Source organism: Molothrus ater, chromosome 12 (genome assembly GCF_012460135.2).
Source record: "Molothrus ater isolate BHLD 08-10-18 breed brown headed cowbird chromosome 12, BPBGC_Mater_1.1, whole genome shotgun sequence".
NCBI lineage: Eukaryota > Metazoa > Chordata > Aves > Passeriformes > Icteridae > Molothrus > Molothrus ater.
Window position 1 is genome coordinate 12,874,599 of NC_050489.2, and position 14,367 is coordinate 12,888,965.

The 14,367-nt window shown below is 44.8% G+C and overlaps 1 protein-coding gene across 2 annotated transcripts in view; it reads left to right on the forward strand.

The window, feature by feature from the left end:
- Nucleotides 1-14,367, forward strand: part of GNAO1 (G protein subunit alpha o1) — a 141,269-nt gene that overhangs the window by 39,014 nt on the left and 87,888 nt on the right. For both annotated transcript variants that reach the window (XM_036390521.2, XM_036390520.2), the window contains exon 3: nt 9,977-10,118. In XM_036390521.2, coding sequence (XP_036246414.1) covers nt 9,977-10,118 — 142 coding nt within the window. The remainder of the gene's footprint in view (nt 1-9,976; nt 10,119-14,367) is intronic.

Below are 14,367 nucleotides of genomic sequence, written 5' to 3' on the forward strand. Positions count from 1 at the left end.
AAGAGGAATTCTGAATCCCAGTGGATTTCAGTGGAAGGAGGGGCTTTGGAAGCCAGGTTTGTTGCATTAGGGTGAGGAACCAGGTACATTCTACTCATTCTTGATGTCTGGGTGAAATACACAGGGTTTGTCTTCTTATTGTGGGTTTTGGTGGTGGTAGTGGATTGTGAGGATGAAGTCCATGGGGCAATGAAGAGACTGTGCATGCCTCTTGTTTCCTTTGTTGTCCACAGAATATTTGGTTATGGAGAGCAACATCTGAAAAGGTTTTGAAAGGCAAAGTCACCTTGCAGCTATCAAAACACTTCAGATGAGGCAGATGGGAAACCAAAAATATTATTTAGGTTTGGGCAGTAAAACTGACATTGAACCCATTTGCTTCGTTTTTCAGGCTTTGATGATAGTTAATGACAGCTTACAGAAGTTGTAAGTGATCTAAAAAAGCCATAAAAAGCTGCTTTGTGTCCTTGTTCAGGGGATGAATTTAACAAAACCATTATGGGGCTTTAAAACACTATTTTGACTTTCTAGAACCAGCTGTGGGATGATCCAGCTGCAGTTGGATCCCCCTTGCATCTAAGAGAACATTTAAGAGGATTAATCCAAATAATTTTAATTCAACAAAATGACCTTATGTAACATTACCGAGGAATTAATGAGAATTCTCTCATGTGGGTCATCACCAGCCCAGTGGATTTTTTTTCCCTGAGGGATCTCATTGGTCTCAGGCAGAGTGTGGACAAAGTAGATTGAGTATGTAGCACATGCATGGGATGAGACAATAAGTCACTCGGAGCAGGAACACTTTTTCCTTCACTGAATTATTATTTGGGAATGCACAACAAAGAATGCAGCTGTCAGCCTCCTCTGGTGCTATTTGAAACCCTTTTGGCTCCAAGGCTTTTTCCACAGAAAAATGCAATCTCATCTAATGCAAATGCTGCTGCAGGAATCCGTGTAGTCCAGCTGTCTTTTTTTAATCGAAAAAAGTCCTGATCTAATTGTTTTTGACTGTGTTTCTTTGCTGTTCTTACTGAGCCGAGCAGGATGCATATTAAAACTAATTAGGTCCATGTAGGGTATTCAATATTTGATCTTAATATTAAAGGCCCCAGGAGAGGGTACATTATCAAAGTTAACTGACTGCAAATTTCAGTAAAACCAAACTATGCCAGTGGCCTGACATTGCATAAAACCCAAGTCTGTGCTGCTCCCAGCTTTGTGCAGGACATGGGGGTCAGGGGTAGCCTCTGCCTGTACCCTGCTTCCACCCTCTGCTTCCCATCTGGGCAGATCTGCCTCTCAGGAGCAGAAGAAACTGATTTGGAGCAGGAAAAAGAGGGTCTATCTGTGGCTTCTGTATTAGCTAGTGTGCTGGGTTTTTCTTCCCCTGGCCATACCCCTATAGTGCCATCCCCTATCTGTGCTGTAGGGGAAGGTCTGAGTTTGGGCTGGGGACTGAGCTGGGCACTGAATCCCTGCAGCTCCATGCTGGGAGTCAGATCCTGTGCCTGTGTACATCAGTGTTCCTTCCCCAGCTAGCCCATAGCCTGGCCCTCACCAGAACCAGCAGCTCCCAAGAAAGGAGGAGCTCATTTATGGACATGAACACTTGGGACCAAGATGGTGCATCTGGGTACTAGAACTCCTCTGGGGACCAGTGGCCAGAAATCTCTGCAGGAAAAAAACTTGTTCAGTTGCCTCAGGTGGGTTAAAGCACTGGTATGGTTGATTGTGCACAATCAGGCTTGGTGTGGGCAATGCTTATTGTCACAGGCAAGCCATGGGACAAGAGGAAATGGCCTCAAGTTGAACCTGGAGAGGTTTAGATTGGCAATTCAGGGGAATTGAAGGGGTTGTCAAGCACTGGAACAGGCTGCCCAGGGAAGTGGCAGTCACCATTCCTGGATGCATTTAAAAGATGTGTAGATGTAGATGTGACACTTAGGGACCTGGTTCATGGGTGGAGTTGGCAGTGCTAGGGTAAGGGTTGGATTTGATGATCTTTGAGGTGTTTTCCAACCTAAACAATTCTATGATTTTCCTGACTTTGTAGTGTTAAATTCCAAAGGATGACTACCTCCCTATTGTGTTGGGTAGAGTACTAGCACAGTAGCTGGCTTTGCTCTCCCTGCACAGCCTTGCCTTCTTTTGAAGTATCAGAACTGGTGTCTTTCATTCATCAACACTAATTAATTACTTTCAGGATGCAGTAGACTGTTTATGCTCTTGAAATTGTTTTATACACACACTTAAAAACAAAGTATTTCACTCCACTGCTTCCTGTTGAAAATGTAAATGCTGAAACAATCCTCACACTGCAGAGATGGGAAGGTCATCCGAAATGTGGGGTGCCAAAGCCAACCCAACACCCCAGTCCAGTGAAGGATACTTAGCAGGAACCTCAGCATGCAGTCCAGGAAATCATCTCTCATCTCAGCTACAGCATTCAACCAAAGCAGGGATCACCACTCGAGACAGCCCAAAGACAAAATTAGGCATTGATGCAGAACTCAATTAAAAAATAATAATAATAATTAAAAGAAAACTAAGAGCTACTTCCAAACAGCCACAGGGCTGCAGGAACACAGCACCATGTTCGGAGTGCTGTACATGTTTCTAGTTTAGAGCTATGTTATACTGGAAATGAAGAGTATTCTGCAAATATTTCATGCACCTGAAAACAATCTGAAATCAAAGGCTTTGGGGAAGATGCAGTATCTGACTCTTGCATGTCTGGAAGCTAATCATTGTTAGCTCAATAGCCACTTGTCTACAGACAAAAGTAAGATGGTAGCAATGTTGATTCTGAGCAGACACAAGAGAGTTTCTTATAACATCATCTTCAAGCTTTCTGGCCAGCAGTTAAGGTGCAGCAGCACATGGCTGGCTTTAAAGAGACTCCATGAAGGCAACAGAGGGACTTACAGGCATTAGGCAGAAACTGAAGTGCCTTAGAGGAGCAAGAATGCTTCTGCCTTGTACAGGTCTGTGAAACTTCTGCAATTGATTTGGGTAAGCTTGGCCATTTCCAGGGCTGTAGATTTTGGCAGCATTTCAATCGCCTGATGGATTTGCTTATTTTTTAACGTGAACCATCTGGTTAGTTAGAATAATATCTTTGCATGCAAGAAATACTTTGGTGGTAAGAATTCAGTTTTGAGTGACCCAAGGTACTTCCTCCAGAAAGGAGATTTTCCCCAGCTGGGTGTCTATCACAGGCCTTCATCAGTATTTCTTGGATCAGTGTTAAAAGTCCAGGTTGAAAAAATTATGCTTTTTAAAACGAGCTCCATTTGCAGTTTTTAGATGACCCTGGCTAAGGAAGTTGTTTTTCTTTTTTTTAAAAAAGGGCATGTAGGCAAACAGTCATCTTAATTTTCATCTCAGAGAATTTCTTGTGGGAATAGGATGTACAACATGTCATCCTAGCACAGCTGGGGGGAAGAAGAATGAGAGTTTAGAGAGATTTGCACCCTGTCATGGAGGTCTGAACTGTGCCTTTGCAGTCTTTGAACACAAGGTCATGGGCATCTGTGTTGATTTAGTTTAACATAATCCAGGAGTTTTTAATCGCATTTCAGGCTATTAAATGAGTGAGAAGAGAATCACTGGAATTTAGCTTCATAACTCCCCTGTAAACAAAGTTTTTTACCTCATATCAAGATAAAAATAAATTTAAAGTAGTTGATTAGCAGGAGATTTTCCATCAGAATTTGATCATCCTCCTCTCTACATATTAAAGATTGCAGAGTTTTCTTCAGAATTAGATTTTTTCTTTTAACTCAAGCTCTGCCTAGCCCCACCAGAATAACCTGCCTGATTCTGGGTAGGAGACAGGAAAGATTATTTTTGAAAGAAAAAAGAGGGAAGAAGGGAGGGGATAAAAGTCAGAAAGGTTTGCTGAGCAAAAATAGATTTTGTGATGTGTGTTTGTTCCAAGATTCCCCATCTAAAATCCACCTTGGATCAGTCTATACCATAAACATGAATGTACTGATGGGACTCAACAGCCTGAGCAAAAATGTGTCTGTGGACAAATTCTCTCTTGTCCCTGTAATGCCACCTCCCTTCTGCCATGGCCCTCCTTTTTACACAGCATTTTACACCCACCAGCATCATCTCACACCCTTTGCATTGTCCCACAGTGTCGTGTGGACTTGGAACTCTGCACAGATCTGAGCTTTCCTGAGGTGGAAGGAGATGCTGCTGGGGATTCAGAGCCACCCGGGCTGGAGGGAACCTGCAGGTGCCACCCAGGGTGGTGCCACTGCCAGCCCCAACCAGCTCAGTGCCCCAGAGCCCTGAGAGCTGAAACTCTTTGCCAAGGCACAGGGATCTGTAGGAAAGCCATGCAATGACCTTTAAATTCCTTAATTTGTCCAGGTGAAGGTGAGGAGCAGGTCTGCTTTTATAGGAACCAGACCGTTCATCTGTAAGGTATTTGCTTGCAATACACTTTGAGTGTAATAATCTCCTGGTGATTTCTTGCCTGGTTTTATTCAAATAAATCACTGTAATTGTAGGGATGTGCATTGATATGGGAAAACTTCATTCAGCTGGAAACATCTTGCTGATTAAAAGTAAATCATCTTAGGTAAAACAGAAACAGTATGGGTTTTATTTTTTCTGGTAGGCAGTTGGAAGTTTATAAGTATGTCTTTCACAGTGATGCAGACAGTTTGAAGCCACACAAAGGTCCCTGAATTTTGCAGGAAATATTTCAGAGGCATTGGCTTGAGGTTTTGGAGTGATGACAAAGGGCAGGAGATGAGACAAGGCTGTGTCAGTTGGGGCATGAGAACCTGAGTGTGAAGCTGTGAAAAGGATGAAGGCTGCTGAGCACTGGAAGCAAGAGGGGGGTGTCCACAAATCCCCACTGCTGAGCATGCCACTCCCTCCTTCTGGCACAGAAAGGACAAATTTAGGAAGGCTAAATGCCTTCAGGTCAGCCATATTTAAGGAAATTCTTAGTGCATACTTATAGGCGCCATCTCAGGAATACAAACACTTCTTGAGAGCTCTTGCAGGGCAGGTGAGGCACCAGAAGACAGGGAAAAAATGTAAACAGGGTGCCTCTCTCTAAATATAGAGGGAGAAAAGAGGAGTAAGAATTATAGACCAGTCAACTTCTAGAAGCTTTCAAGAGAATTGAACTATCAATCATGTAATTTGCAACCACCTAGAAGATAAAAAGGGAGATGAGTGACATACAGCATGGATTATACAAAATTAGGCATGTTAAACTAGTCTCATTTGATTTCTCAGCAGAAGTAGGAGAGCAATAGTGGGTGCCATATCTAGATTTTATGAAGGGTTTGTCAGAGTTCCACTGGATTTTTAAAAAGTGACCTGGAAAAATAGTGCAGATAAACCCATTACAGGTCTTACACAAAAATGGGTGAGTAGCATAACTCATTCCCAAAGTATACAGTTATCAGTGGCTTATGGTCAGAGCAGAGGACTCTGTCAGCCAGGAATCCTCTGGGGTCTGTGTCAATTTCTTTTTAAATTTTTATCAGTGAAGAATGGGTGGAAATACATCTTTACTTACCCCTGGCAGTGATATGGAGCTGATAGAGGTGCTTCAGCACATCAGAGGATAAACCTCACAGCTTCAAATGATCTTGGCAGACTGGAGATGTGAGGACTGGGTCTAGTCTGGGGCACTGTGTCTCAGAAAAGAAGAGGAGGACCTGCTTGAGAAGGTGTAGGGCAGTGTCAGTGTGTTGACTAAAGCTGGCTCAGGTTGGAAGGGCTGGAAAGAAAGCACCAGAATAGCTTGGCTGGAACTGATGGATGGGAATGACAATGACTGTGGCCTCTGCTCCAGGAAGTTTTCAGGATGATGGACAAGTATTTTCCTCAGGAGTGACCTGGGCAAAGTGGCTCCTTGCTGGAATCAGCCCCAGCTGAGCTGCAGCCCCAGTGCACTGGTGGGCTCTGCTCAGAGCACTGTCCCACAGCCACAGGGGCCGTGGTGTCAGCAGGGACAGGCACAGAATCATCTCTGGCTTTGCCCTCTTGGTGCAGTGGTTGTGGAGTGAAAGGCTGAAGGCACGTAAGTGCTTTGTTGAACACAAGCCAAAGCAAGTTGCCACGCAGAAAGCACCCTCTGTTTCCAAGTATTTCATTTATTTTGTAATTAAGCAATAATTGCTGAGGCACTGGGCACTTCTTCAGGATTAATGACTTGCTGGGGGATGGCAGAAGATCTGATCTGCAGTGCAACCATTTTCTCCAGCAAATACCTGCTTGTTACTGCCATTCTGAAACGAGTACAACAACACCACCTGCCAACATATGGGTTCTGCTGTTAGCAGCTGAGGGATGGGGAGCAGGCATTAATGGGTACCTTAGGCAATCAGGTTGCTTCAGTTGTCTCTCACCATTCCATTCAGAGCACAGTGTTTTATTAGTCACTTGGTGAATGAAATGGCTTTTTAATTGCTCAGAATCACTTTTTTAAATTACAGCACTTTATCCCCCCTCTACAGCCCCTGGGAATCCTCTTAAATCCCTTTTCTTCCTTTGCCCTGGAGAGAACCAGTTCTAGTGTGGCAAAGAGGAACCTGCCTGCAGCACTTTCCTTTGTAATTCGGACACTGGGAAAAATATATGCCATTTAGAAAACAGAGATTTCACATTTTTGGTGCTGAAAACACTCTGCTCCCATAATTTGCAGGTTGATTAAGTAGTAGCCTATTCTGCCTAAACCTGTAAAGACTTTACAGTCTTGGTGTACTGCTCACTTCTGTTAGCTCCTACATCTGTATGTTTTTAATGGTCAAGCTCACTACTGCACACAGACCACACTGCTTCTTGTGTGTTGTGGCACCAGGAGCTGGCTCAAGCCATGTCCTATAGCAAGATACCTCCCAGGAGTAGTGTTGGAGCTTTAAATGTCCTCTAGACAATAAAGCACAACAGCAGGTGAGAAGAAAGGTGTATCCCAAACAGGTGAGTGGCAGCATGAACGTTCCCAAAGCACTGTGGAAAAAGCTGCTACAGGATTGGAGCCGTCACACTGCCAGGCAAGCAAATGGAGAAACACTTGTGAAAAGCATAAAGGACAATAAACCAGTTCACAGTGTCCTAGCAGGCTTTGGAACAGGAGTCAGGGGGGATTTGCTCACTCAAATATTAGGTAATGTGCTCACTGCATGATTGATTAATCTATAGGTACTTCCCACAGCAGAACTTCCATACTGGCATCCACAGTGCTGCTTTCAGCCTCCATGGCTGCCTTCTAGAGAGATTTCACAGGAACAATCAGGGTGTTTTTTCTCTGCCCCCTTTAAAAGTGCCAGTTTTACTTCTGTGTTTGAATGACAGCAGCACTGGTGCCCAGCCACAATTGTGTTCACTGGGGGATCTCAGAGCCACTCTCCATCCCTTAATTCTGCCCCTTCAGCACAAGGATCCCTGTTACTCAATAGGGAACTTACTGGCTTGGAGTATTTAGAACTGAAAATGTCAGTAATCAACTTCATGACACAAAGCTAAAAATGGTTTAAACTCTGAAGAGGACCAGAAACCAAAACTCACCTCTTTCCCCATATAGGTGTTCAGCTCTCTTTTTGCCTTCTGGATTCCTGAGTTGATGCCTATCAGTAAAAGCCAGACACAAATCCAGCCCAAGCTGTGGGCATCACTCCCATCTCCTCCATCCTGACCAACAGCTGGACCAAACAAATTTCAGCAGCATCCTCTTGAGGCCATTACACTGCCCCTTGTGCCTGTTCCCACCCTTTCTTTCTCTCCCCTTATGTTTCCTTCTCTTAGTTGCTCAAAACCCAGCATTTAATCTTGCTCACCCCAAAATCCAGCCACAAGCCAACCATCCAGAAAAAAATGAATTATTCCTGGTGATGCTTTCATGAACTGCCTGCCTGCCTCCCATGGGACCCCTGCCCAGCTGTGCCTTGTGCTGTCATGCTCAGAGCTGGGAGGAAGAGCTGCTGTACATTCTCTCTTGAATTCAAACAGAATTGATGCAGATCCTTTCGCCTTGTGCCACCCATAACTCTTTGTGTTGACTGCTCCTTTTGGCAAAGAACACATTTCCCAGAAATTCAGCAACTTGTCTGGGTAACAGTAAATGATCCATGAGAACCAGTGCTGATACATGGCTCTGCTGCCCCACCTCCTTCCCATCACTCAGATGCCATTGTTCCAAACCTCACCACAATCACGGGATTCACAGGAAATAAAAGCTACAGAGTGCAAGATCTGCTGTTGCCCATAACTCCATTAAAATCAAAACAAGCTATTGAAATTTTTTGGGTAAATTGTCAAGTCTGGATTTACTAAGTCAGAAAGATTTTCATCCACCCCTGTTCTCCTCAGCTTAGGTGAGGGAAACCAGCAGCCCCCTGTGCTGTTTCCAGCACACCAGCACCTGGAGTTGTGCTGCTCTGCTAGAGGGTAGCCAAGAAGAGGGCTCTGCCTCAGATCAGTAGCTTAAAAATATCCTGATCACCAGGATTCAAATCAATTGATTCAAATCAATTGATTTGAATTATTGTCTGTCTGAGGCTGTCTTTGCTTGTAGTCATGTTTTTGCAGGACTCAGGGGTTGTTGAGCAGCTCCTCCCAGGAGCTCAGTGTTCAGTGTTGAGTAAGCAAGGGTTGAGGTGGGGACAGCAGAGAGTCACTTGTGCTAGAAAACCTTTCTGCGAGCTTCACATCAGGGCAAGGAGATCTCTGTTTTGGTCAGCATGTTTCTAGCAGCCTTGTTCTTGGTGTAGTCATCTGTTAATAACTCTGGGCTGGCATCCAGCCCCATTCTCCATCCCAGCACTGGATCTATTGCAAGCTCACAGTGTGAGCTAGTGCTCCCTCTCTCCCAGGGGATGCCAGCACTTGTCAGGACCTTTGATGTTGTGTATCTGATTTAGAAAAAAAAGGAATCAAAAATCCTGTTACAGAAAGGGTGCTAGGTTTTATCAGAGACCAGATCTGTTACTGAAGGACCCTCTGTTGTCCAGTGACATCTGAGGATGAGCAAACAAGGATTTCATTTTAGCTAAGCAGATCATCCTCTCTTCCAACATTTAAGACATAACTTATGTCTTCTCTGGGAAGAATTATTGTCAAACACAGTTAGTTCTGAAAATCCTAGTTGTTTTTTGAGACACATCCAGACTTAGTTCTGGAGTTACTTAGAGATGAGTAAATTACAGGGGTCAGTCTTTGACCTAAGCAAGGGACTGCAATAACTTGCTCCATCAAATAGTTCCTTTGCATAGTTTAATAGAGACCAATGCACAGAGCATCCAGCACACAGAGCTGGTAGGACTGTGGGTCACATTCCCACCTTGTTTGGGGAAGGAACATAACATAACATGCTTTGAAAGCAAAAAAAATCTCAGCAATTATTCTAAAGGAGAGAGAAGGAGGGGGGAGAAGGGTAAGTACTTTAAGTGCTTCATAACTAAGACACTTCCCTTCTCTGTGCCTGAGTCCCCACATCTATTTCAACTCTGGTTCCTTTTGTAAGGTACCTGAGAAGTTACTACTACTAAAAGGACTAGACAAGAACTAGAGGGTTTCTATCACTTGTTCCAGTGGTTAAGATTTGCTCTGATGGTCATTTGTCCGCGTTGAACATATTTCCATAGACCTTGACTGGGAAGGTAATGTAGGACCTGGAAGCCTCCCCCCTGTGACTGCTGAGCATGTGAACACGAGATGCTCCAGGCTTCAGCATTTGCAGTTCATTTGGGAAGGAGGTACCATATGCACCAACTGTGCACAAAACCTTCTTGATAGAGAGCAAAAGGGATGCTAATTCCAGCACTGGGCTCAGACACATTACTGGTGAACAACCAGAAAGGTTTAAAAAGAAATGCTGACTAAATTAAGCAAATCAAGCCAGCAGATGTGCTCTTCAGAAGAGCACAGCTGTCTTTTAAATGTCTCTCCCACTGAAATTACATTCTCAAGAGTTTTTTGTCCTTTGCATTTTCTTCAGGATCATCCATGAGGATGGCTTCTCTGGAGAAGACGTGAAGCAGTACAAGCCAGTGGTCTACAGCAACACTATCCAGTCCCTGGCAGCGATTGTCCGTGCCATGGACACCCTGGGCATCGAGTACGGAGACAAGGAGCGACGGGTGAGTCAAATCACCACTGCAGGGTACAGACACTCCAGACCACTTGCACAATCTCAGTGCCTTGGAGGGATAAGGAGGGAGGGGACATTTACATCACTGCTGTAATGTACAGATGTACATCACTGCCTCCTGCACATGCATTTTGTACAACAGAGACGCTATTGCACATGATGTGCCATTTGTACACTTGGGCTGGGAAGTGTAGCCCTGGGGACCACTGTGTCACAAAAGGCACAATCTCTCATGATCTGGCACTAGTCAGGCCAGGGAAGAAAAATAATCTGTTGTCTAGGGACAGCCTAGACAGATCTACTGACAGATTTGAGAAAACAGTCACAACATGTGTCCTGTGTCCTGTCTCCTGTGCATGTGCTGGACACACAGGCTGCATGGACTGATGGATCAGGGAGAAGTCTTGCTGCCATTCAAAGCCCTTCCACCAGCCTGCTAATGTAGAAAGCTTTTAGGATTAACTTCACTGGGGCTTGACTGGCTTCTACTCACACATCCCCCATTTAAGTGTACTCAGACAGCAATTTCAGTTGCAAACAAAGCGATGCATTACTTCAGCAAGGTTGGTATGGACAGGCTCTTAGGCAGCAGCATTGGCATCTGTCTTATCAGAACAGCTATGTGATCCTTGGCAGCCTTCTTGTACCACACACCTAGGCCAGCCTGTCCTTTTACAGTTGCTAGTCTGTGATTACTTTCACCAGCTCCCTATTTTTAAACAGTGGCTCCTCTGTGAGGTGCCCCTGCCAGCCTCTGTCTTGCATTTCTGGCTCAGACCAAGCCCACACAGAGGAACTCAGAACCCTAGAGTGGAGTCAAAACCACCCTTTTTGCATGTTGCAATCCCAGAGAAGGTAAAACTACTTCACTGGAAATAAAATAATTTCAAATTAAAGACCTGGTAAAGGCAAAGTACTATATGCCAGTGAGTTTGTCATGACTATTTTTGGGTAGCTATCAAATGACAGATGTACAACATACTCCAAACTCTTTATCTGAGTGTTGATAATAAAAGCATTCACTAGAAGGGATGCCAAATCCTGCTCTGGTGTTACTGTATGAGAAGATACCTTATTTCTCCCAATCACAAAGAGGTACTTTGATTTCTTTGCATCCAGGGATTTTCCCGTAGGAACTCTAAATCCTGGAGGCATTTCCATCCCAAATGTGGAGATGATGCCATAATGGAGTTCTTGTGAGCTTGCCGAGAACTAATGCTGATGGTTTCAAACTGAATGCATTAATCTGTTGATTACTCAGTGACTCAGCTCTCAGCAAGGCAACGTATCTCACTCAGCTAAAACCTATGCCTAGCAAAACAGAAACAACTCATTCTCCATGTCTGATAAACAGTCTGTGGCAGACAGCTTTAAAATGTAATTTTTTAAATTTTTTTTTTTAAACACCTAAAGTCCTAATTTGAGGAGGAAAAACTCATCAGTGCTTTAGTGCCAGGCCTGGCACAGTACAGGGGGTGGAGGAGGAGAGAGAGCTGTTATCAGGACTGCCAGGAACGAGAGGTGGAGTTCTGAGCTGAACAAAACGTTGTGTCCGTTCATATTCCTGTGGAAAAGATGCCAAATGTTCCTAGGGTCGTACAATAACTCAGGCTGGAGAGGAGCTCAGGAGGTGTCAAGCCCAACCCCTGCTCAGGTAAAGTCTAAGGTCAAACCAGGTTGCTCAGGGATCTACCTAGTTGGGTCTGAAATCATTCAAGGATGGAGACTTCACACCCTCTTTGGGCACCCTGCTCCACTGCTCTTACAGTCCCCATGATGAAAAGTTTCTCCTTATGTTGAGTGTGAACCACTGTTGTTTCAATTTATGCTTTATGGCAGTAAAGATCTTGTATGATGCTTTGCAAAGTAAAAAGTAAGTTTGATTAAGTTCTCTCCAGCCTTGTTTCCCCTAAGATGTAGTTCTGGAGGAACTACTCCTGTCTTCAAATGGTGTCATGCTGACTGTGTGAGACAAGCCTGCCACAAACCACTATAAACCAAACCACTGTCTGGGAGGGTGGTCCAGTGTATCTGTTCCCTTCATAGATGGCAGAAATATTTCTTCATCCGGCAGCAGACAAAGGAAAAAGAAACCAAGAGGAAAAGGGAAACTGAGGCAAGGAAACCTAGTCTCTCAGGCTGTGATCTTCCACTTGCTCCTTTCTCTTAGGCACAGAAAGTTGCTGGTATTAGTATGAAATAGTATTTATTTTAATCTTACAAAGAAGCACATGGCTTCTGCTGCCCTGCTTTTGTTATTAATGCACAGCTGCTAAAAAGAGAGGCCATTAAACAGGCGATTTGTTGAGTATTATGCTGCATGGTTCATCCCTTTTCAGGCAAAGCTTTTCTATTTTAAAAGTCATTCCTCAGCCAAGGGTTTCCAATGCAAATCTTTTAGTGGAGGATTTTCCCCTACTCATCACTTAAGCCCCCAAGAGAAGGGAGTTCAGGAAGGGGAGCCAAGGCTGTGGCTGATCCAGCCTGATTCAGCAGCAGGGAGGGAGGGGACTTGGGCCTAGGACAGGCTTTCCCCAGAGACCACTTGGCTATTATTGCTTCTCCCATCCCACTTTCTGGGAGATGAATCTGCACCCATATCCCTTCCAAATGGTACCTTGACCATGATCAAAGCAAAAAAAGCCCTCCCCTACTTAATAAATGCATGTTGTTATTGACAAGAAAATAACCAAATCCTCTCGCTGTTCTCATTTTTCTCTTGCCCATTATTGTACCTCCAGTATTTAGTCTAATAGAAGTGAAAAGACTGGGGGAAGACTAAACCCCCTTGCTTTTGGTGGTCAAAGCGAGATCAGTGTCGGAAATAGGACCTAAAAAGACAAAATAAATCACAGAAAGCATATGCTCCAGGTCTTGCTGACCTCTCTGCTGATAAGGACTTGTCCCCAGGTCGAGAACAAAACAGCCTAAGTGTCAGATTTCACTTTTCTGTGTGCTCCTTGTCCAGGGCAGTGGGTTTCCTTGCAGCTTTGCCCAGCTCACGAAAGGTTCATGGCCTGTGGGCAGCACCCAGGTCCTTGTTTCGTGACCTTCAGCAGGGGAGGCAGGAGCACATCCTGCCAGCTCACAGCACATTATCCCCGTGCACAGCATGGCAGGCCAGGCTGAAATTCCAGAAAAGCTGTGCAATTGCAAAGGCACAAATCCTTCACCTGTTACAAGAGGGCAGGCAGAAAAGGAGCAGTCAGTGAGGGGACAGGAGCCAGCTGCAGGAGAAGGGGCATCTGTGGGTGTTGCTCATCTCCAGGGCCACCACTGCCCTGGGTCTGGATCCCTGACAAGACAAGGGGTTACACACAGGAAGAGAGGCTGAGGCTTAGTCTCGCCTGCCTGCTCAGGACTCTCCAGCTGGTCTGTAGGGCACTGCTCAGTCCTTACCTTGATAATCAGATTAGCAGGCAGGAAAGAGTCAGGCTGTAACATGTAGCCTGTGGATTAAATGGTCCTCTAAAGTGCAAATGTATTAATAAAACAAGATCCTCACTGATTCCATTTCAGTGTACTCAGGCAGAGGAAATGGGAAATGGAGGTTTGAAACCAGGGATCTAGAAGTCAGTCCAAGTGTTTGGAAAGGATCAAGCAGGAAGGGCAGGGTAAGGATGGATTTTCATATCTCTGTCTGAAAATCTGGTTCTGAAGTCCGGCTTCAGAAACCCCAGCCAGAGGAAGCATAAGGTCTCTTCCTCTGTGGGTTAATGCTGACCCCAGAACCCACTTGGAAATGCAGACTTGCAATCCCACTTTGGTGAAATGCCAGAGCTGCAGCCAGGCTGGGGGGCCTGGGGAGGTGTCTTCAGGTTGGATTGGTCCCAGGCTACAATGGGCATCCTGCCCTGTGCAGGCTGGTATGAAAGCAGCTATAGAGCATGCTCATATTTTCATAAACCAGACAAAAACAGAGTGAAATTGTTCAGAAAGTACTCAACAGAGAATGCAAATATCAGTTGCATGGCTCAGATCCAAGTGTTTGAGGTGAGAGGTCACAGGTTTAGCACTTGGGGTCCAGAGGTGGCAGGCAGTGATCTTCACATTTTCCCCAATGTGAGCCTGGACATGTCTCTGCTTCAGCTATGAACGGGAAAACTAAAAAGCTGCTGAAATGTTAAAATATTTCTACTGGGATTTTTTTTTCTTTCAGACTTTGTAGAAAAATGTGTCTGTGGTGACTTCTGCTATGTATGGTCTGCAACTCCTGAACTGTGAGCCACACAAAGATG